Source organism: Pygoscelis adeliae, unplaced genomic scaffold (genome assembly GCF_000699105.1).
Source record: "Pygoscelis adeliae isolate BGI_AS28 unplaced genomic scaffold, ASM69910v1 Scaffold4, whole genome shotgun sequence".
Taxonomy (NCBI): Eukaryota; Metazoa; Chordata; class Aves; order Sphenisciformes; family Spheniscidae; genus Pygoscelis; species Pygoscelis adeliae.
The window spans coordinates 350338-374779 of NW_008824986.1; the positions used below are offsets into that span (position 1 = coordinate 350338).

The 24442-nt window shown below is 42.3% G+C and overlaps 1 protein-coding gene across 3 annotated transcripts in view; it reads left to right on the plus strand.

Annotated features, from left to right (window-relative positions):
• Positions 1-24442, plus strand: part of MICU1 (mitochondrial calcium uptake 1) — a 116983-nt gene that overhangs the window by 55509 nt on the left and 37032 nt on the right. For 2 of the 3 annotated variants that reach the window (XM_009325783.1, XM_009325785.1), the window contains exons 6-9: positions 1683-1688; positions 2628-2742; positions 14128-14210; positions 19264-19461. In XM_009325783.1, the coding sequence (XP_009324058.1) occupies positions 1683-1688; positions 2628-2742; positions 14128-14210; positions 19264-19461 (402 nt within the window). The remainder of the gene's footprint in view (positions 1-1682; positions 1689-2627; positions 2743-14127; positions 14211-19263; positions 19462-24442) is intronic. The other variant, XM_009325784.1, reaches the window with a different exon arrangement.

A 24442-nucleotide genomic window follows, 5' to 3' on the forward strand; every position in this document is an offset into this window, starting at 1 on the left:
CTTTCTGGCTAGAAGGTATGGTAGAGTATGCTGGAAGGAAAGAAGGTTGTGGAAAAGAAGCTGGACGTCTATAGACAGTGGTTTTAGGTGTTAGTGAGGACTGACTTCAGGTTTCTCCACCTTGAACTTTGAAGGATTGCAACAGTCCATGTTGTGCTTTGTAAAGTAGGTAGATTGATTTTTTTTAATTTTTTTTTTTTTTTTCCCCTGGGGATTATAATATAATTCTGTAGAATACCATGTTTAAAGGTGGAGAACAACCCCTGAGAAGGATGCTTTCAGCTTTTTCTGTAGTGGGGAGAGCTTCCCATGTGTCTTGTGGAAATCAATCAAACACACAGCTTCTCAGTGAGCCAGAAGAAAATAAATGGGAGAGTTGTGAATTTTTTTAAACTTCTGTCCTCCTAGTGGCTGAGAGCCTGACAATCTTATTGATCAGGTCAGCTGTTATTTTCCCCTACTAAGATCAGTGGGAGAAATTCCCTTTCCCATTAGCTGCGGGCAGGCTGGGCACCATAATGACAGCGTATGTTCCCTTTCCCCAGGTTTCTGGCAAGTAGATGCTTGTTTAAAATAAATAATAAAATATTTTACTTTGTTTGCTCAAAGATGCAAATGAGTAAATGCTTCTCCTTTCCATCTGTCTAAACCTTTGTATTTCAGAGAGCGATTAATTTAATGTCTTCTTTTATTGTTAGTTTATGGATGGGGTTTTCAGCTTATGAGGAATATTTTAAGCTGTTTGCTGACTATGAATTTTAAGTGCAGAAAAGAAACCCATAAAAATTAGTAAACCAACTTCTGGAACTTTTTCATGGGATCCTTCGAGCGGGTGAAGTAGGATGCTAATAGCTAGTTTATGATAAACGCTGCTAAAGACAGGCAATTGGAGGAAGAGGCAATAAATCACACGAGCAGGTGAGACGCTGCTGGCAACATGGCCGGCAGCAGTCACAGAAAACTGCTTTCTCCACAAATCCTGCCTTCAGTTTAAGGGAAAACCAGACATTCTTTATTTGTCCTTAACATAAGCATCAGTGTAATTTTGCTTCGGATCTATCTCGATGGGAAGGGAAGCATAAGCATTTTTTTCCGTAAATGATACTTCAACCTGGTATCCCGTAAGCATAAATAGTAGTTATCTTGCATGAAATGAATGCCATTAGCATGTTGTCTGCTGTTAGTATTAAATTCTTGACGCTCTCCAGATGGTAAAGGACGAGCTATTGGGAAGAGTTTTATTTGATCAGTAGAGCTGAACTTTTTTTTTTCCCTGAAAACTGTATTTTTTGGTGATCTACATGATTATTTTTGTTTCTTTTCTTGTGGTTTCCGAGCCAGATACGGGTTAAATTTTCATCTAAATTATTAGCTGAGCTCATCCCCACTCTGCAGTCACATACAATGGTGAGTTCTCTCAAAAACAAAACCCTGAGGTGGATGAGAGACATCAGCTGCAGACAGTGGGTCTGACCCGGAGAGGCTACGTGCTAACTCTTGCTGGGATGTCTACTCAGGCTTCTTAGCGGCGCCCAGTCAAGGCAACGACCTGGTTGCTTCAAAACTTTCTTGCTCTTCGCAAGTCTAACCATTCAACTTGATGTTATGTTTTGCCTGCTTATTTTATTGTTGGTTAACCAGTTTTCTTTCCTTTATCTTGTATATGATGGGATCTCCGCTAGACAGAGGTAACGGTGGGGGACAGTTGTCTAGCTGGACCCTCGTGTGGTGGTGTTTGTCAGTGGTTTTTCCTAAAACCGTTCCTAAATTCAGCCTTGCTTTCACCATGCTTCTGTGCTTGCATGACCCGGTTTCTGTGGAATAACCTCATCCACACCTACTCTCCTTTATATTAATTTCATTTTCCTCTGTGTGTGCGTGTGCCTCCTCCTGCTGTGTTCTTAAAATGGGTCACCAGTGTGGATTTCCTAACAGTTTTATGGATCCTTTTCAGTCTTTGAAGCTTCAGCGGATCAAAGGGACTTGGATTTTTAGCTTAGTAAGGGAGATTAGCTGATAAAACGTGGTATTTTCTATTAAAACAAGGTGTTGAAAAAGAACTGGAGTGAGAGAGAGAGGTTGAGATCGATATTGGTCCTGGTCCTCCTAGTGAGCTTGCTAAACACACTCCCGAATCGTGTGCTTCTGATAACTACATGTTTTTGATAACTTCAATCATACTTTATATTCATGTGAAATAGTTCTTTCTTGGCTACTGCTACAACAGAGTATAACTAAAACACTATTAGTGAAATACAATAATTTTCTTTCTGAATCCTGTATTAAAACATCTGATTTTCGTAACACTAACCTCTCAAAGATTCAGACAATTTTAAGCAAAATGGACATAGTTTTATTTATCTGTATTCCAGCTAGGCTAAACCAACTAATTAATATTGTGCAATTCCTTATCCCCCATTTGAGATGGGGAAGCACTGGTCTTTGCAGAGCATTTCTGACAGATTTGAAGGCTGGAAAAGGTCCACTGAATATGAATGGAGATAGTGGGGGTGTGTGTACATGGAATGGCTTGTTGGTGGTAAGGATACAAATGAAGCTTTCCATTTGTCTATTTAATTGATTGCTTTATTTTCTTTTTTTGGGGTGTGGGTCGGATGAATAAATAGAAATTATCCCAGGAGCGAGAGAAGTTTGCCGATGAAGACAGCATATTTTATGCGCTTGGAGAATGTGGACTCATTTCTTTTTCCGACTACATCTTCCTCACGACAGTCCTTTCCAGTAAGTACTGAGTTTTTTTTCTCTGCAATTACTGCTTTTTTATGTTTGGAAGGTTTACAAGCAATGAGTTTGCTATTGTTGTCTACATACATTTCCCTAAAAGGAATTCTTGATTGCTTGAAACTTGAGTGAATAATTGCTATTGCTTCATCTCGTTTAGTCTTAGCTTCGAGTGGTTCAGAAAGATAAGCAGATCGATGACTTCTGAAGACTTATTTTAAAATGTGGCAAAAAATTTTTTGAATGAGTCACTTGACCTGCTGTTCAAAACTGTAAATGGAGATGTGTTCTTGAGTTGTGTTCATAGGATATTCTTGTGTTTGGATGAATATTGTTTTCAAGCTCTTCACTGGTTACAGGACTGTTCAAACTCTCCTCTCCAGCTGTAGTTTCACTTGAGTAAGTTCAGGCTTGTATGAGATGTAATCCAATGAGGAGAGAAGTGAAGCTGTTTACATTTCAACAAGTATCATTAGAATACCTTCTGTCTTTTCACCCTGCTGCACTTGACTTGCATTTGTGATATTTCTGCGATCTGCCAATCTGTTCCAGCAGTCGTCTGCACTTGAAGTGCTGGCACTTAAAAGTTTGCTTTGTTGGCAAGAAACAGTGAAACTGAAGCCTTTGGTAATGTCAAATGGCATTTCTAGACTTTCTTCATGGGAAAGCAAGCTCAAAACCTCATTTGCAGAGCTTCTCTAGCCGTTTGGAAGGTGCTGCATCACAAACAGGAAAGTAAACAGAAATTCCAGTTATTTTCCAGCCCCGTTAGAAAATGTGGGGTAATGGGGAATGCGTCACTGTCCAAACGAACTTGAGACATCTTATTTTTAGACTTAAAAGAGAGAGAGAAGACTTGGCCATCTAATCTTGTATGTGTTTCATGATGACCTGATTACAGGAATTAAAAAGCTGGAGGCTTCCCAGTTTACTGTAGACCCCCGTTGCTACCTGCTCTGTGCTGTTTGGGGAGTCAGCTGGGTAATTCACTCATGTTTTGTAAAAGCAACAAGTGCTTTATTTTTTTCCCTGTGTTCTTGCATGCTGTAACATGGACAAATGAAAGAGGCAACTCTTCATTTACTGAGGATCTATTACCGGGGAGAAGCAATATTCAAGGTCTGGTTTGTTGTCAAATGGACGTGGTGGGGGAAGACCTGTATGTGACCTTCATGTCGTGAAAACAAACACTGAGAGATAAAGCTGCTTCAAGCCAGGGAAATTTTTTTATGATTTTAACCTGCTTTTTTGTTTGACAGAGTCTCAGAACTGACTCTTAAGACTTTTGCTGTTCCTTTCTTACATTAGTCTATCCTGTGCTGAAATTATCTAAGGTATTCTCACTTGTGTAGTGAGGGCTTTTAATCCAAGTCTCCACAGATGACAACGAACTCACAAACCTATAGGAGGATCACATTACTGAATGTGGTTTAGAAAACACTCATGCCCTTGGCTTTATGGCTGTGCTGGTGGTGAGCAACCCCCTGATCAAGTACGCAGGGCACAAAATTAATTTCATGTGCTTCCACAGGCAGCAGCAAGAGAAATTGTTCTTGCTTTGGTTTAATTTCTTTGTTGTGAGAATAACAGAAAATGGACCTACTAACGCACCTTGTGTTAGAGTAGCAGCCAATCTTATTTTGGAGGGCTGTGCAGGCGGTATGGGGTTTTTTTCCTCCTGTTCTTGGGCTTTTAAACGTGTTCGCAGTTACTGGGGAATCAGAGTAACGAGAGGAGACAGAATTGGGTAGTTTGTGCTTTTGAGGAATAATGTGAGGGGTGGGCAAGGGAGGAGCTTTCAAAAAAGGGGGGTTAAAAAGAAAGGAGGGGAGGGGAAAAAGTGTTCTGGGACTTTTAGGCTGACTTGTAGGTATTTTGGGAGTTTGCTGAATGGACGTTGAAGATGGAGGAATGTCTCTGGAGCTACTGCCAAACAGTGATTCCCCACAGGAATTCTGGTTTCATTTTTAAAGCATTTGCTTTTATAAAAATAAAACTCCCAAATAAACCTTGCCCTGTGGCTAGGTAGAAAATTGACTGTTATGCTGTGCTGGTTTACTCTCCTACTAGTGAACATTACCTTGCAGGAATCCAGTAGTTACTGATTATGGGTTTTTTTTTTCCCCCTGGGAAATAAATAAAATAGAATGAGGAAAGTACATCTTAAAGCTGACAGTTCAATATTGGTTTTCTCACTGTGTTGTTTAAATAACTCAAACATTAAGTATGTATCCAGACAAGAGAGCTGTAGATTATGTCAAATAGCTAAAAGCCCCTAAATATTGAGAAAGGAAGGTGGCATATTGAGCACTAAAGCAGGATAATCAGGAGGGGAATGTGAGGTTGGGTCTGGGGGTGGGAGGCAGCAGGGAGAGGTGTTCCTCTGCTGTGCTCAGAAGTGATGGAAAGAGATCAATCGTATTCTGGTCTGGCTTATTGAACTCAAAACTGATCAATGATAACCTCTGAAAACAAGAAACCTAATGGGCTTCATGTTATTGTGCTCCTCAGAGGGGTCGTGCCCAGCAAGTCTGCTGAGACGGCTCCTGCCCATCTCCCTGGTTCTACCGAAAGCACCACCAGGCTTTGAGAGCGCCTTCCCAGAGCATTTAATTTAATTGTCTTTGCAGCTTCAGCTGAAGCTCAATTCAGTTGTATTCTCTGACATGCGGACAGCGTGGCAGCTGCCGGGGAGGGAGAGAAGGAGGGAGGGCTGGAGGCTTCGTCTGCATGTTGCTTACAGAGAGCTGTTTGCATATTGCACAGAAAATGAAGTCTGTCACCGTATTTTATTTACAAGTGATTTCTCGCTCTAGCACTGTCTGTTCTCATCGGTTGCCATGTTTCTGTGAAAATGTGTTTTTAAAACAACTAATAAAATAACTTTTAACTGCTTCAGAAGGTCAGCCTTCTATTAAAGGCAATGAGAGCTGAGTGGCGTTGAGGATACCCTGCAGTTTTGGTTGCTTCAGCTGCTGTCTGTGTTTTGAGGCAGAGGTAGAAAGATGAGCAAAATGCAGGATAAGCAAAATGCCAGTGGGATTTCCCCGGGTCCTTCAAACATCATAGGAAAGCAAAGACATCGCTTCCCTAACCAAAGAGGTTTTTGCTTTTGGACTTGCAGAACAGGTGGAAGGAGAGAAAGAGCTTTTCTATCATCAGCGACTGCAATTTCAGAGCAAATGTGGTCCGTTGTCCAGGCGCACTAATGCCTACTTGATTAACAGGTACTGAAGGGAGCTGGGCATTAAAAGAATAAGTCGGTGTTGTTTCCATAATTGGACTGTCGCTGTGTCTGGATTTACTCCTCCTGGAAGGAGGGTTAAATAGCATTGGCTCAAGCCAAAGTAATTACTCTCTTGCCAGGGCTCTCGTATCAGACCTGCAGCTCCTTCTCCCATCTCCTGCGGGTTCTTTCTGGAGTGTGGCATGCTGCCATCCCTTATGGGTACTGGCCCGCAAGAGGCCTCTTGCCTAGGATAGATTCACCTTTTTTTTTTTTTTCCTTTCCCCTGTGTAGGAAATAAATCCCAAACCATCTAGCTCTGGAAATTATTTTCTGGCCAGATATTGAGCGCTGTGCAGGTCCCTGCGATGGAGGTGGCATGGCATGCTCTCCCGCCCTGCTGCACTCAGGCGACGTGATCTCTGGGATCTGTTTGCACTGTGGCCATTTTGAATACATATTGCTGGCTAACACAAATGTCTTCAGCCTCCTTCCCTGCCTCGAGTGAGATCTGTTATCTTACCAGTGGTGTTTTAATCCTGCAAAGCAACACTAAGTGCCATAGGGCTCATTTCTGCAAGAAAAGGAGATAGAAGGTTGCTTTGAGTTTATAGGAATATTTTTGCTTGTGGTCCTGTTCATGTTAATTTTATCTTTAAACTTTCAAGACCCTCCATTTACCTACATGCATATACATAGGTCCATCTCATCCACACTATATGGTGCAGGGATGTCTTCAATACCTTTCTGCCAGCCCAGTCGCTGCTGTGTGGGATTTCCAAGATGTATCTGAGCAGCACAGAGATTCTCTCCCAAGGGATGTCCTAACTTCCAAATGTAAGCCTTGTTGCTTCCTGTCAGACCAAAGGCTCTATGGCTCAGCATCCCTCTTCTGCCATGGGCTGGTAGCTGTGCTGAAGGACAGAAGGACAGAAACGGGATGGATTTCTCGCAATTGGCAGTTTGGGATCTTCCCAAGCAGAGCTTGATCTCTCCAGTTTGAAAACCGACACTAGGGCATGGGATGCTCTGCCAGCCTCTCTGCCTGCAGTTGTTACTTGGTCTTTCTCTGTTCACCTCTTCATCCCTTGCATTTGCATGGTGTGATGGGCTGACGGATCTCCACCAACCTCCTGTATCAGAGAGGACAGTAAATTTGCAGCGGGGAAGGACTACTCTGCATTCAGCACTTGTTAGCCTGATTGAGAAGTTCCAGAAACTTACTCATGATTATTTCTGTAGAATTAGGAAGTAAACTAATTTTGTGTTGCTCATATCAATATCCCAGAACCTGTGGATGTTTGGGGTGTCCTCTTTCTCTAGGCGTTCCCTGGAGAGCACAGCTTCTAATGGCCTTCGTCTGGAGCTGCCATTTCCACAGCTTATTTCCAGGTCCTTATTTCAGAGAGGCATTTAAGAGGGAATCTTGATTTCCAGCAATGCTCTGTGAGTTGTTGTAACTGGTGAGAAGTTGTTGAAAGGTAAGTCTTGTATTCCAGCTGAGGCTCTGTCACATTCTCTTAAATCTCTGAAACTGAGGTGTACGCTTCTCATTGACATTAAAACCAAACCACAAAATTTGGTGTCAAAATTACACAGTCTCTTTAACAAGCAAAATAGAAAAGTGAACAGCAATAATTTTTTTAATGGATTTTTTTAATTGATTAAAGAGAAGAAAGGTTAAAAATGGCATCACCTGGGACACCACTTCAAGGAGTAGTGTTACTGCATGCTTGGTGTGAATTTCTGTATTTGAAAGTGGCGCGTTCTCATGGTACAGCTTTCCAAAGGGTGGACCGGAGCATCAGTTCACATGCCACATCCTTTAGCTGTTCCTTAAGCATGTGTCTGATCCATGCGTTTCTGTACAAGATGGCAGTTTATTTGGGATTTTACCGGTCAGCTGTACTAGTTAACCCCTTCTTTGCTTTCTGTTGGGCACTTCTCACTGTCTCTGGTGGCAATGTGGGCATGTGCAGCTCAGTAGCTTTGGAGCTTCGTGCTCAAGCAGGGCTTGAATCCACGTGCCTGGGTTCTGGCATGTGAACCTCCAGCGTGGATTTAGAGTGAGGAGCTAACAAAAACTTTATTTCTCTTGGTATAAGTTGTTTAGGGCTTTTCTTACTATTAGTAGTGGTGGTATTTTTACTTTGCACGATGGCAGGTTCCTTATCAGCCGCTTCCTACTCCTTTCCCTGCGTGTGGAGCTGCACCAGTGAGCCAGGCGTGATGGTCCAGCCAACGCGATCCGGCTCGTGCTGTTAAGAAATAACACCTACCCCAAACATGTGCCAGTAATAGAAATAGGGTGTACTTCTACCAGGTATGAAAGACCTGTTTTCCACTTGTCAAAGTAGCATTATAGTTTAGATTTTAACTGGAATTTGAAAATCAGATGAAAAGTTGATTTTCTGGGTGTTAGACTGCTTTAAAGCTTCAGTCAGTATTTTAGTGGAATTTGTATACCTAGTTTTTAAAATGATGCATTTGTATTATTTCAGAGGTAATTCTGATTCTTCGTTGTGGTAAGAAATAACCCTTAGCTATTTAAAAATATTTTACCTTTAGAACCAATGATATTGTGACTCAGTCTCTGTGCTGTGGGCTAGGTTATTTTAGCTGCCTGTTATTTACATTTCTGGGTTGATTAACATTAAAAAAAAAAAGTTGGTGGGATTTGGATTCGTTTTCTGAAATAGTGGAATAATTTGAAAGGAAAATATCTGCAACATTAGGACATTTTACTGTGAGTTTTTTTCCCCATATTCATTGCAGCTGGGGCTCACCCGTCTATATTGTATGGATAGTTGCTTCCCTATAAGGCTGTAACTCCGTTCTCAAAAAAAAAAATACTACAGCATTTGGAGATGCGTTATGTGACAGTGCATCAGCTAGCTCTTCCCTGTTACCGGTGCAGTCACTTACAATGAACTAGATACCAGTGCTGGGCTGCTGCCTGTGGTCTTGTAAGGTTGAGATCATCTATGACCCCGATTTTTTTCCTTCAGACAGAAATGTTCCAATTCAAACATGTATAGAAAAATTTCTCGGCTAAAATAACTGCTGTGCAGAGTCAGACAGAATAATGAGCATGCTGATTCATGTAACTTAAGGGGGGGGATCTTGATTAATCTTTGGCTGGAGGAATAAGGTAAGCTTTTTTTAATGTTGTGGCTTGAAAAAAGGAAAAGAAAAAATATTAAAGCTGCAAGGCTGAAAGAGCCATCTCTCTAGATGAAAATCTGTCTCTACCTTAGGAGGACTGTGTTAATTTTTGATTGATTATGAAGGCATATTTTTTTCAGCTTCAGGGTACTATGGCCTTTGTACATATATTTTTCTTAATTTTGGAATAGATGGGGAAGAAGCAATCATAGGATATTTAACTCCTAATGACTAATTTTTCTTAAAGTAACTCCCCAGCTGAATTCTTGATCTTTCGTCCCACACTGGAGTTGCCTGGGGAGTTACTAGGCTTCAGGATGGATATTGAAGTCCTGAGCTGCTTTGTGTTTAAATTCAGACAAAGAAATTTTCAACTACTCCTGAAGGGAGCAATGTTTATTTTCCAAAATTGTGTTCAAAATAATTTTCCTAAAATGCGGTACCTTCACTTGAGGTACAACAGGAGTCAGAGGGAAAGACTTAAGAAGTATCTCCAAGTGTGGAGCATTGAGTTTGGGGGAAAGAGAAGATCAAATGAGCACAAAAATAGTAAAATGTGGCCTTTCTCATCAGTAAGCATTTATTGTCTTTCAGAATGCATTGCTTCTGGTGAGAGTAAATGGCAATAAAGAGTAATTGAGTGCTGCAAATTGGTCCATTGAATAATTGAAAATAGTTAAAAATGACATAGTTGGCTCAAAGATGCCTAATCAACCCATCTAATGCCTCAGAGGTTCCCTGGGGCTTTATACTGATCGATCGGGTGGGTTTTTCAATGTGGTTGGTGCTGCTGTTCATCATCTGTTTGTCTGGTAGAGGTTGCTCATCTTTTTGTAATGCTACTGCGTGTGGCTTTTGGGTTTTTTTTATTGCCCTTCTGTTCCCAAATATTTCATTTGAACAAATGAGTCAAGAAAAACGTTAATTGCCCTTTGCACTAACTCCCGGGTTAGTTGGAAAAGCAACTTGGTGTGTAGAGCTGGTGGAGCTATGGATGTACAGAATAATTTCAACCTGATCTTTCTAGATATATTTGCATATATCTCAAAGCAGGGAATAGGTAACTCATGAATTGGTATTGGTGTGGGCTCTAGTACTGTTTTCATTTGTGTTAATGATTTGGAGGAATCATTAGGAAGTTGTTGTTGTATCCTCCTGAACACCTAAAGACTAGAAATAAAGCTAGAAAAGAAACTGCGGCTGCTCTGACCTGTTCCTGACTCGTTGCTCAGGGGAAATTAGTTGCAATGAAAAATCTGGATTCTGAATAATGTCAAAAAGATGGCGAGGAGATAGCTTGCAAAATCAGAGTGAGCTGGAAATGTAGCTCAGCGCTTGGGGAAATCCAGAAGTGGTTTTCCCTTTTAAAGACAGGCATTGAGCCATATTAAAAGCAAACAGTTCTTTAAATGGTTTTGGTAACCATTGCAGGAGGAATATTGCGTTCATTTTGAAGCATCTTAATTAAGGAGGCAGTGGGGAAATTTAGAGAAGCTGCAGTTGAGAATGGTAAAATTGGGGGGCAGAATAAAAGGCGGGGAGGGGGGGGGGGAGGCTAAGTTTAGCTAGGCAAACCAGTATCTGCTGCTTTTATGGTCTGCAAGTTTCTGAAAGATGTAAGTACAAGAGGAAGAAGAAAAATGGAGGTTGTACAGGCTGATGTAATCACAACTAATGGGTGGGCAAGGGGGGGTTAGCTGCCATCGGAATGACTCTTCCCCAGTAAATTCTGGTCAGAAACATCATGCCCAAGAGGAGAGGCAGAAATCATCTCACTCAGGACCAATAAATTCAGGCTGCCCAGAGATCAGGGACATACATCTTAATGAACATTGCTTCCTGAGCAGGAGCAGGATGAGCTAATTGCCTTCGGTGCCCTCTGGTTTCCCTGGCTTGGATTCATGTTTGTTGGATTTAAGTGCCGTTACAAGAAATTGGAGTTAGATATGCAGATCAGAGGAAGAAACGGGCTGTGTCGTTATTAGCTAAAGGATTGAAGTAATTAAATTTGCCAATTTAAAGACACTTTCCTTCCCTGTCCTTAGAAAACACTGACCCTGCAGATTTTTGATGATGCTGAACTGTTCATTTTAATTTTGCAAGTGATGTTCTCCTCTGGGGCTTTGATAAACTGCTCTTGAAAATGTGTATTTAGAGAAGGGAAAGGAAGGAAACGGCCTTTGCGAGGGGTAAGTTAAGTATCTTGCTTTCTCTATTCACCCTGTGTCTGCGTAAATGGGACTTGGTATTATATTTTTCCTTAAAGAAGGGGGGGGGGGAACCCCAAATACCAATTTTTTAACAAGGGGTAACAAATTTTCTAATCTCAGAATATATGTCATTGTACCCTGGCAGGGAAAATAGAGGAAGAAAGATGAGATGTGTAAGTTGCTCTTTTTCTAGCATCTTGTAACTAGATTAGAGCTTTGTATAGTCCCCTATTTCCTCATAGAGGAAACTACTTTTTTGCTAGATTTTGGGGGCTAATAAGGAGAAATCACATCCAGGCTTTCATGCAGTACATGCAATTAAAGTGAATAAAATTGGATGTGTTATTTAAACGTTAGGAGGGTAGTTGGAAGGTGCTTAATATTGTTGATCGCAAGGAAATGGGGAATTAATCACTGGAAATGATAGATGGATGCAGAGGAAGCTTTTTGTATAAATCCCTTTAATTAGATTACATCGTTGAAGAGATTATGAAGTTGGTGTTGGGGACTGTTGTGGTTTAAACTAAGCACCACACAGCTGCTCGCTCACTCCCCCCAGTGGGATGGGGGAGAGAATCAGAAGGGTAAAAGCAAGAAAACTCGTGGGTTGAGATAAAGACAGTTTAATAGGCAAAGCAAAAGCTGTGCACGCAAGCAAAGCAAAACAAGGCATTCATTCACTCCTTCCCATCGGCAGGCAGGTGTTCAGCCATCTCCAGGACAGCAGGGCTCCATCATGTGTAACGGTTACTTGGGAAGACAAACGCCATCACACCGAATGTCCCCCCCCTTCCCTCTTCTTCCCCCAGCTTTATATGCCGAGCATGATGTCGTGTGGTATGGAATACCCCATTGGCCAGTTTGGGTCAGCTGTCCTGGCTGTGCCCCCTCCCAGCTTCTTGTGCACCTCCAGCCTTCTCAGTTGGTAGAGCATGGGGAGCTGAAGAGTCCTTGACTAGTGTAAACACTACCTAGCAACAACTAAAACATCGGTGTGTTATCAGCATTGTTCTCACCCTAAATCCAAAACACAGCACTGTACCAGCTACCATGAAGGAAATTAACTCTATCCCTGCCGAAACCAGGACAGGGACGACCGGTCCACCTGAGTACATCTCAGCTAACACTGAAATATTGAGGGATGGAGAGCAAAGGTCTCCCCATCCCAGCAGGCAGAACAGAGAAGCTGGGTTAGAGGCATTGCTTCTGCTGCAGGATTGTGTACGAAATAACCCACCACGCACTGCTGGCGATTGCCGTGGTTATAGGAGACATCGCTTATGCACATGGTGTTTGGAATTTAAAGCCCGAATAATTGGCATGAGGAAATTGGAAATCCAGAGATTATAGTGGCAGGACTGTATGTGCTGTATATATCAAGGAACTAGTGACAGGCCGTTCCTGCCATCGAGTTTAATGTTGTTATACATCTGTTCAAGACACAAAGTGATTGGAAAAAGTGATCTCGTTAACATGTTTGCTGAATCTTCTAGCGATAAAGTGCTACAGTGCATTATAGCAAGGGGAAAACATGATGTAAAAGTCTCCTGGCCCTAAATTGAAGCTGTAACTAATGTATAAAATCCAGCTCCGTTAATTCCGTATTAATTTCTTTTTGTCTGAGGGATTCCTCTTTGCGCTCCCCCTCCCACCCCCATCTGGGAGATGCCTTAATGCAGAACACTGATTGCAGAAACTCATTACTTTTTGAGCACCTGCAAGAAATATTAAAAATCGATTGCAACAGATGAGGTTAAAGGGGGATGAGCCTCACCAGTGATCCACAGCCTGCTTCCAGGTTTGGGTGGGGAAGAGCCATCTTCAGAACGAAAAAAGGGGCTAAGTTTTAATTGATCATTTAGGATGACAACCTAAGCACTAGTTATAGCCTAGAGGATTCCCTAGAAATCCCAGCAAACACCAAAATTCCTGTAGGTGGTATGTATTTGAAAGTAGCAGAGCAAGATAAATTCTCATATATTAGCTTAATTTGGAAAAAAATTGTGGCACTATGTTGCAGCTTTAAATGGTGATGGGTTACAGAGCCCAAAATGGAAACGTACTGAAATTCTTTGGTGGGATGAAGGGGAAGGAGTGCGGTTTTGCTGTGATGGGTGGCTGTGAAGCGATGCTTTTGCAGAGTTCTGGCTAAATAAACCATGACAACATAGACTAAATGCAATGAAAAATAAGGTACCATGCTGTCTCGGGTGCGTCTCAGCTGGTGAGCTCCAGCTTATGTGTTACCTCAATGTCATAACTGGACTGAGACAGAGTTGGTAATGATTTATTTAAATTTGCACAGTGAGACAAGAGCTGAGTCTGGAAGAGAATTACCCAAAGTCCAGGTCTGCTCCTCACCCACCGGCTGCTGCACAAAGCACGGAGAGTGCTCTGCAGTGCCAGAGGAACGTCCTCTGGCCAAGTTGGTATTATACTGTATGGAGCAGGCTGGAGCTCTTGCTACAGCATCATTTTCTGTTGATTGTCTTTAGAAATATCAGATGGTATCTTGTTTTGTGCTTTTTCTATCTGTAAACTGAATAAATTTTGTTCAAGAAACATCTCCTCCGCCCAACCTCCTTGTCGAGACCTTTGGTAAAAGGAGCACCATGAAGCTTGTAGCGAGAGGTTCCCGAGAGCTGCATTTTTGTCTTAAAATTGCAAGAATTACAGAAAATTGTTTTTTTGATAGTCATTCTGAACTTGTGCCTTTTTTTAAATTGAACTTTTGTATCTTTGTTAACTGGTCTTTGTTTTTTATTGTGTGGTTTTTTTATGTAGCTCCCCAGAGGAATTTCGAAATTGCCTTTAAGATGTTTGATCTGAATGGTGACGGCGAGGTGGATATGGAAGAGTTTGAGCAGGCAAGTTGAACGACAGGTTGACTTCTTAATGCTATGGCATCTTAGTCATAAGTGCAGCATTCCTCTATGATGTTGTTGTGATTTATATTTGTGGTTACTGCTGGTTTACATCTTTTCCTTCTATGGTCTGCTGTGTTGCCTCAGTGCCTGCTTTTTTTTTTTTAACTGGGTATTTCAAGACAAAATTTTTCCATTCAACGAGGACAACTGTAAGTATAAACTCTGATTTCCTGTGACTTTGTCACCAAGGTATCTTTACAAGATGTCACCTCCAAAGTAGATAAAGAATTTTTTTCACTGTACTGGTGTCATAGGATTTTGATCCTACTTTCTTCCACAGCTTTTACTGCATTCCTTAATTTTGTTTGTCTTCAGAGAACAACCAGGGCGAGTCTGCTTCAGAGAAGAATTTAGCCATTTATTTCAATGTAATCTAAAAACGTGTTTGAGAGTGTATTTTCATTAGTTTCTTTCCCCTACTTCTTACAGGGTTTCATCAGCAGGGCTTGATGCAGGCTTTTTAATGAGCTTAGCCTGCATGCTTGATACTGGTGAGGTCCTCCTATAAGCTATGGTTTGTGATTGTGTTAGAGTGAGAATAGATTGAAGACTCAAGCTGTCAGTGGGGAAAAGATCTGACCTCCCCAGGCAGAAGTGTGTGGTTTTCTTGCCTATGTAGAAAACAGCCTTAAGGCTTTGGAAACTTATAAACATCCTGAAGTCGTTGTATATTAGCAAAGCTCCATGTGTGTGCTACTCATGAAAGGAAAAGAAAATATATTTGCAAAGCGGGGAACTGGCTGGTTGGATGAGGAGTCACCACCCCTGTTATCAAAGAACAAGGTAGAGGAGATAACCTAATCTACGTAATATTCATGTGGCCCCTGGCACTTCTTCTGTGACCTCACATCCCTCGGGGCTGTACGTTTAATAGGCAAGTGGAAGCTGACGCTTCTGAGCAAAGAAAGTGAGGCTCTGGTCAAAAAAATAACCTGCTGTTGTGGGGTTTTTTATGCTGGAGGACATATGTGTTCGGAGATGGTGAAATGCTGTGTACTGATATCCGAGAACAAAGCAGCCCTGAATAATCTAGTTAGAAATTCTTACTCATCGGTTGATCGAATGATTAGTTAGCTTCAGAAGAGTCTGTAAGAGGTCATGCTTGGGGCACTTGCTATAAATGGGAAGAACTAGTGGCAAAGCAGGTCTGTTAATTTAATTCCCCCCTTCTAATCTTTTGCTGTCGTCCTCTTTAAATTATTACCTGTGGGTATGATGTCGTTATCATGAGTTTGCTGCAGAGCTGTATAATATATCTGGTTAACTGTACGTTTTTAGATGCGAGTTTTGGACTATTAGGAGAATGGGAGTATGTTTATCTCCAATATGATATCCCTTCACGTGACAGTTTGTAATGTAAACCCAGGAGTTTATTCATTTTCCTTTGAGTGCAATTTGAATACACTACTGTGTCCAGGTTATTGTTCTGTTTGGCACTGCCTCCCTACAAACTACTGATTTAGCTATGAAAAATTCCAAGTTTCCTATTTTCCCAAGTAAAAAATACTGCTGTTCCTTCTGTTTGCATAGTGCATGAATATAGCACTCCACTGCAGCTATCTGATAATATTTAACAATTCAAAAGGTGTTTTACAGTAGTTACTAATGTTCTAGAGTGAAAATCAATTAGGGAGATAAATGAATTTAAGAAAAGTGGAGAACGGTTAACTGCCTAGTAAAAATGCAGTGATGCTGAGGTACTAACGCAGGTGTCATGTTTGACTTCTTTATTAGACATGTAAAGTAAGAAAGAATGTTTCTTGAGGGTGACTGTTTCAGAAGTGCTATGAAGATGAAAGTACAAAACTGAATGAAGTTCTTTCAAATCATCTGGTAGGCAAAGGGAAGTTATATGTGCATTAGGTCGTATAAAAATCCTTAGGAAGAACAACATATTTTTGTTAAGCTTGTTGCCTGCGTCACTGCCTCTATATAAAGGAATAAAATTCCTGGTTAGCATCAGAGTATTTTGGTGAAGGCTGATCTTCCAGAGCTTTCGAGTTGGAGGATGAAGGGGCTGTTTTGGAAAGTGGGAAGAAGCTGACAATATCTTCGCAGATATCGGTATAACTGATTTGCTGCACTTTGCAAACAGAATTAAAGCAAAGGCATAGCTTCAGTGGGAAGCACATATATAACATTATACACATATGTACTGTAACACACACAATAATTTATATGATAAATACGCTTTTTCACTCCTTATCGTGAAGGATGGCAGGGTTTGCAGATCTGTACCATAAACATCTTGGTGCATACCTGGCAGGGGCAGCTGGAACTGCTTCCAGGGGAATATGCTGCTAGAGGTGGCATCAGTTTAGAAGAGCAACATCGTTTTGGGGAGAATGGGAAGAAAAAGAAGGGAAAGAAAAGGGTCATCACAGAAGCATCGTACTGTCCCCGCTGGCTGTGAGCACGTGGGAACGAATTTCTTACTCCCTTTTCACACGTTGTCTTTGGAGACAGCCAACAGCAGGTCTATTCTCATTAATGTCTGACAAACCTTAAGAGTATTCATCAAGGAAGAAAATTACTTGTGGTAATTTAGCTAATATGCGAGTAAGTCGGAGGCTTTAACTACCTAATAAGAAAATATTGAATTTCTTCAGGCCTCACTGAAGAGCCTCAGTTTTTTTTCCAGTTGATGCATATGGTTAGTGTATAGTGCTAAACAGTTTGGTGCCTGCATCAGTATCATCTTCAACTTTTCATCCTTCAGCATGTAAATTGTTAGTTTACTCTTCTGTTTTTAATTAAGAAGTCAGATGAAGAGTAGTAAACTCTCAAGCAGTGTTACTCGTGATTTCTCTTCAAACCATTAACTATTTTCATTGATTTTTTTTTTATTTTTTTTTCCTCTTGTCTAGTGCAAAAGATGAAACAGATCACAAACACTTAGGCTGAAATACATACCAAAGACAGTGAAGCATCTCTGTGCTTCCTGTCGTCATATGATCGATGAGCTGTGGGGGAGGACAGCACTGGTTCAGCTGAAGGACAACTTTTTGCAGTGGTTGCCTGCCTTTCTGGGTATTAGAAGGATTACCCAAAATAGGGGCCAGTCGAATAATTTTGGCTCCAGTGCCTACAGATGGATTTTCAAACTGTCTGATAATTGTTACAGATGGGGAGAGAAGAGTGGTGTAGGATGCCTTATAAATAACACCCAGGAAAAGATGCTCTATCAAACAGCCTGCAGTGTGGTAAACACTCGCTTCTGCAGAAACAGGAGCAGTTTTCCAAGCTGGTCACAAACTGCGTTGCTTCAGATAGTTTATAAATATTTGTCTCCAAAATGTGCATGCAGAGCTCACAGTTAAAGTGGAGCACAAAGCAAAATAAGGAGTTGCTATTTACAGTGCAAAAATCCTTCCTCACATCACAGTGCATATTTCAAAGAAAAAAACCCAAAACCTTTTTTTCTTTATTTTTTTCCCTCTGACTTGACTTGGTTTTCTTTGTAGTGGAAGAATAGCCAGTAGTCTGTGGTTTGGAGGCAGTGTTTCAAGCAAGGTTAGCCCGGCAGCGGTACGCGGTATTCTCCTCCAGAGCATCCCCTTTGGGGTTGTTCCAGTGCTTGCTCTCTTGTTAGGAAAAAATTGAACAAGCCGTATACCACGATAACGAGGTTCTGGTGTCCTTTTGACAGCTGGAGCTCTTGGCAGCTGTTTCTCTTCCTCCCTTCCAACTTCTGTTGTCAGGAGGAAGAGGCTGAATGCAAAGCAGTGGTGTTTGCTGGAGCTTTGGGAAGCCTGTGCTGTTGAGGCTGAGTGCCGGGCAGCATGTTGGGTGGCTTTTTTCCCCCTCCTTTCTCACACTTGTTGTCCTTAATATGAATCCTCTGCCTTGTTGGAAGGGATCGGCTATTATGCAGAGAATAATCCTGGCTTCTCATATCACTGCAGTAGTCATTCAGACGGGCGAGTGCTGGGAAGGGGTAGTGGGATACTTGGGGGTGGAGAGAGGAGGCGAGTGTGCGCTTGGCTTGGCTGCACCTTTAAGTTAGCACAGGACCCTTAAAATAACAAACTGTTGGATTTTTCAGGCTGTTGCACCCTTCAGGTTCAACCTTTTGCTATACTGTAGCGGGTAGGGAAATTGTCCTGCACATCCTTGCCCTGTCCTGTAGCATCCACTCGAGTTGAGCGGTGCCTTCAAGAAGGTACAGGGTGCTGCTGAGAGCTCAGGGGAGAGAACAAGGATGCTGTTTGCCTGCGTGGTTTGCTAAAAATGTTGAGAGATCGCTGTCGTAACGTGTGTTTTCACACTTGGCTGTCTTCGTGCAAATATCCCAGTCTGCTGGTAACTCATACTTCTGCTTTACTTGTTATTCTGCTGGCACTGCCACTGGGGTTGTATTTGGGCTGATGCAGCCTGCAGGACTTTTGGAGAACCCTTTGCTCTGGGTGGGTCAGCCCTCGCCTGCAGCTCAGCTTGCCGCACAGCCCCAGGGATGGAGGAGCTTCCAGCTGTGACAGAGAGTGGCAGGCAGTGAGGAGGGGGGTGCCCTTGAGTAGAAAACTCCTGGTTTTGTGCACAAGGGGAAAGGAAACGCAATGTGAGCTAACCGAGGTTGGTGTGAACTAACAAGGATGGGCAGTAAAGTAGGAGCGGAAGCTCCAAAACATGTGCAGGCTTTTTTCTTCCCCACGGTTGCCTCAGCTTTCTCTCCTTCTGCGGCTTCGCTGGGAACAAGCTGCTCTCTGCTGACCAGGTGTAGTATCAGTGCTAAAATGCTTATCTGCAAACTGGATGAATTGTTTCTTAAAACTTTTTTTAAGCATTTAATACTCTTCTTTTTTTAAAGAGGACTGAAAAAAACAAAGCCTAAGTTCAGCCAAATTTTTTAATTGTCATGTCTTTTAAAAATTATTTCAGGGGAAAAAAAAAAAAGAGGATGACATGTCTGATCCTGGAGTACTTCGTACTGATACTTGACTAGTATAAGCCCCAGTGGTTTTTTCAACGCTAACATCCTCCCTCTTATTTTTAGGTCCAGAGCATCATTCGCTCCCAAACCAGCATGGGCATGCGCCACAGAGACCGGTCTACAACGGGGAACACCCTGAAAACTGGCTTCAACTCTGCACTGACAACGTACTTCTTTGGGGCAGATCTCAAGGGGAAGCTGACCATCTCCCACTTCCTCGACTTCCAGCGCAAACTGCAGCACGATATTCTGAAGCTTGAGGTTTGGGTTATTTTTTATGTATGGTGGAGAGGGCAGTGCAGTGTGGACTGTGCTGCAGGACATGGTTTCTGGAGGAAGAGCAACAGCATGGGAGGGCTTTGGAGGGAATTACTACAGCTGTGGCTCATAGCTCTCACGGATCAAACCTGTTGTTGAATTTCTGATGAGCATTTTGGTGCCTGTGGCGCTCCCCGGGAACATCTCCAGCTTTTGTCAGTAGCCACTGTTGTGGAGTTGCAGCAGCAGCCAGCATGTGCTGGGTGCGTGTCCCTCCACGTGGTGCTTGCCTTGCCAGCGCCTTGGCGCTGCCGATGGAGGTGGTTATGAGATGCTTTAGAAAAAGACAAAAGAAGCTGTGAGCAGCCTGTTGCTACCTTCCCAAGGAAGGTTTGTCTCAATCCTAGTGAGCAAGCTGTGCCCTGAAGGATCAGGGGTCATAACCATCCCAAAACTCTTCATCTCTGCTTTTGTCCCCGCCTTCTTGTTTCCTTCACTATTCTGAATATTTTGGCTGTGTAAGTGTTCAGGCCTTGTGTAAATCCTGCTAAATAGGTGGTCTCTGTTATGTGACCTTCATTATTCACTCCTGGGTTAACATGCATTATAAGAAATGTCCATATATTCTGAGACTCTTACCCTTCAATTGAACTGAAGGTCTCCTTTTTTTCTTTGCATTACCAGGAGTTAACAGCAGCTCCCAATCTCCCTCTTCCTAGTCACATAGCTGGAATTTAAGCATCAAACTTCAAAATTTGGTTCTTTCAACTAAAACTAGTACAAGAATAGCAATAGGGGACTCCTTGCTCTGTGTCTCAGCTCCCAAGTGGAGCTGACTCAAAAACAGTGCCCTTCTCTGGAGCAGGCTTAAGGGTTTGACCTGGCTTGAGCAAAGCCAGGCTTTTATTTGCATCAGAAATGAGGATTTTGTGTGCAAGATCATCCCCCCACAACCATAACCTGTTAAGATTTTGGTATTCGGAACTCACTACTGCTTCAGTCTGATGTATGAATGTCCATGTGCTCCGGTTGTGTGATCCAGCTAATGGACAGCATTTTATTAAGTTCCTATTAAATCAGTCATTGCGAACTTAACCTGAATTTATTCCCTTTTTTATTTGGAGTTTTATGAATCTAAGTAAGAAACTGACCCAAGGACTAATTTTTTTTTCTGAAGTTAATTGTCTAGTTCGCTGAATTCATTTAACTGGTCATTAAAGCAGGTGGTGTGGCTCTACATTTGCAGGGGGAATAGGTTGGTGGAAGAAAATGTTCTTTGTGAACTGGAAGGTGTCAATTCCTCAGTGCCTCTACAAATTGAAAATGAATGCAATACTTTTTAAGCTTAAGAAACATAAGCTGAAACTGGAATGCAAAGGGAAGAGAAATAGAGATTATTCTATCCTCGTTTGCCGTCCTGCTCTGGTTTCCCACTGCCACGTTTGCTCCAGGGACATGGGCAACGAGGAGGCGCTGAAGGTTATTCCTGACCATGTGCTGGAGTCCTGTGCTCCCTCCATGGGTCCCCACTTATCTCATTAAGAAGCAGTGGGGTTTTTTTCAGTTTCATGGCACTTGTTGTTCTTTTCCTCCTGCAACAGTTTGGTATTCATTTAGGTTTTGGTGGTTTCAGTCAATTGTTCATCTTTCTGGTGAATGTTAGTTGCTTTTCTAACAAGTTATTTATTAATTGGGGACAGTACAGGATATTTATGTCTCGGTAAGTTAATGAATATCATAAACGCATCATTACTGACTTCCTGACAGCATCCTTGAGCACAGTACCATGCTGTGCTTAGCATTTTTGATACTCATTTTAACTGAAAAATAGACTTACGCAAAGGTAACAGTTCTGTTCTGCCAAACAATTTTTTCCTGAGTTCATGATACTAAAGCACCTGATTTTTCTGTTCATAGTTCTCATTGATTTAGGCAATACAGGCCTATTTCCGTCCTCAGCATTATGCAACGTGGCGTCTCTCCTCTTCTGCTTTTATTTCTTTGGACATGATCTCCCACCTTCTCTCCTTGCTTCACATTTGATATGTTTGTTCACGGTTAAGCGGCTTTTCACAGAAGTGTCTAGTGGGTTTACGTTACTTCTTCCCAGGGAGTGCTCTAATGAACTCAGCCACTTAAAAAATGTGGTAATTCAGAGAAGAGACATCCCTCAAGTATTTACCTTGACCCGTGCAAATCAAGAATGTGAGAAGTGGTGCTAGGAAGTACTGTACTACAGAGCATCAGGTGACTCACGTAGCTGATTTTTAACAGCTTCCCTTGTTTTATGTGCCTATTTGGGTAATGAGCCTGTAGGTACAGTGGTCCGTCGTCAGCCTTGTGCTCGACTGCCTGTGCAGATCATCTCTGGATTCTTCTCTTGGCATGACTAGTGTTACTGGTGGACAAGAAGGAGCAGAAAAAAGCTGGTGGCAGATCTGCCAGGGGCTCAGCTGAACCCTTGTACCCTCATCTTCTCATCCTTTGCCAGCTTAGCAAAATTAGTCATGGTCTGAAGCTGGGATGTTAATTTGAAAACCAGTACTTGTTCATGTTCAGTGTCTGAACTCCGGAAAAGGCTCTGGGGAAATGCACCATGAGCAGGTCTGAAGAATACCTCCTGGGGCTGGTGCAGCCCCCGAGTGACACGATGCCTCTGTTCTCAAACTGGGATGTTTGCTTTCGCTCTTCCAAAAGAAATCTACTTTAAGACAGACCTTTTTTAAAGCAGTTTCCCTTTGGTTCAGGATCGAGGCATATCTGCAGTTAATACACTTGAGAGCCGGTTTCTTCTGCTGACTGTGAAGGTGGGACAATAGTTTCTGACCATCTGAACCCACTTTCCTTTTATTGATTTTGGTAGCTTTTTTTGTCTTACCAAAATATTCATGCATATATCTTGTTAAAATCGAGTGGAAACTTTCTCAGAGATATTGGATCAGACAAAGCCCTGAATATTGCAATGTTCCTTATGGCTGAAGTGCTGACAGCATGTTTAAGTAACCGAGGCCTGTTGTTTTCTTCTTCCCTTCTGCTTATTTTTTGTGATGAAAGTACATTTTCCATCATTTTATGGAAACTCAGCAATCAGCTCAGTTGCGGGAAGGGAAGGATGAGAAAAGTAACCACAGCCAGAGGGAGAGGAGATGCTTTTAACAGCTTATTAAACGTTTTGTGGTTTGGCTACTTTGAGGAAGCCGTGGCCTCCTTGTTGCGTTGCAGGGTAGCCCGGCTTACTTAAGGCTGAGCCATGGGAACCGACCCACTGAATGGGGCAGGCTCCCGGCAAAGCTCTCACTGTTTTTTTACTGCCTTGCTTTAGTGCCTATGGAAAGACTTCCTTTCTTCTTGTCACTTAGTGTAACAAACAGTGACAAGTTTGTCTGGACAGGCTCTGCAGCTATCGTGTCCTGTACGTACCTGTCCTCTAATACAGGCGGTATTGAGCTCAAATGGTGGGGTTTTCTTTGAGTGAAGGTACTCTGTGAGTTAGGAAGATTAATATGACTTGACATCATTGTTTGTGCTATTTCTGCTTGTTAGTGTCTGTCCTAGATATTTCCGTGTCCTTGGTGGACCAAGAGAAGTCCCAGCCAGCCCGTGGGTCTCTTCCAGCCTAAATTTTTCTATGATTCTGTAAGTGCATGTAGAAAAGATGTTAGCCCTTTGTTCTCCACATCTGTGTCACCCTGAAAGGCAACCTAAAACCTGCTATAATAGCAGTGATTTAATCTCCGTATTTAGTCATCTTTTATTTCCCCAAGTCTCTTTCTGCCCGCAGTGGGATATGTGCCTACGGTGTAAGACCTTAGTAAAGAATTTTTTTTTTTTTCGATTTGCCCGCAGTGAGATTTCTATAGCACGTTGTTTCCCTGACAGTTACTCATGGAGGGCTTTTGTTCTCAGCTGAATTGGTGAAGCAGGTACTAATGCAGCCCTACACCTTGTAGGTGTGGGGCTGTCTTCCTGGCGGGAGATGCCACAGCTGGAGAGGCAAGGTTGTGCTGCACGGCTTTGAGCAACCCCGTGCCTCATTCTGGTGTGATCTGGAGTCTAGGCTTCAAGGTGGTGGGATACAGCCTCCCATGGAGGAGCTTGACAGATAGGCTGAAGAGTCAGATCCTCATGCAGATGTGTATCCTTATGCTTAAACATAGGGATCTTTGCAGATCGTTGTTTACCCAGGGATCAAGGATGCCCCAATAGCGGTCCCTCCCAAGCAAAAGGTCTTCCACGTGCTGGAGCAAGGAGAAGTAAAATGGGATTCTGTGAGAATATGGCAAAGGTACCACAAGACATTGCTGCCATCCGGAAAATCACTTATTTTATGTGTCTGTTCTGTGACAGGTGATGTGAGAGTAGCATTTTTACCCTGGAAACTCCTGTTTTCATGACCAGTGCTGATACAATTGCTGCTTGGTTTGGTTTTTATGAAGAAGGGGTGATGGATGTTCTTCCATCTGCACATATCTTGTTAGAAAGTTTTAGATCTTTTTGGATCTCAACCCTGTCTTAACGAATATTCTGGTTTCAGAAGGCATTTCTAATGCTTCGCAATCTGGTTTTAGGGTAATAACTTGAGTCCATAAGTGCCTTTCTGTTCTGAGTCCCAGTGCTGGGGTAGTTAGTATCTGAGTAATCCCATACCAGACAACCTGTGTTGTTAACCAGCTTACTCAAGATTTTTTGGGTTCTGTCGTGTTTTTATATGGGCTTGCAGACTGATACAGATTTTCAGTGATTTTGTTAACATAGGCAGCAAAGTTTGCAGTAATGAGTCGCATATCTTTGTATCTGCTGCAGTGATTTAGGTGAAAGAAAAGAGTAACTTAAATTGTTTTGACTGGCCTGAAAAATGAAGTCTGGCAGTGTCAGATTGGCTAAGCTTTGTAAGGAAGGGCCCAAAACTGGGACTTTTTGGAGGTCAATTTGCTATCGAACTTATACAAGACATTTTTATTTTAAGTCACCCTTATGGCAGTCT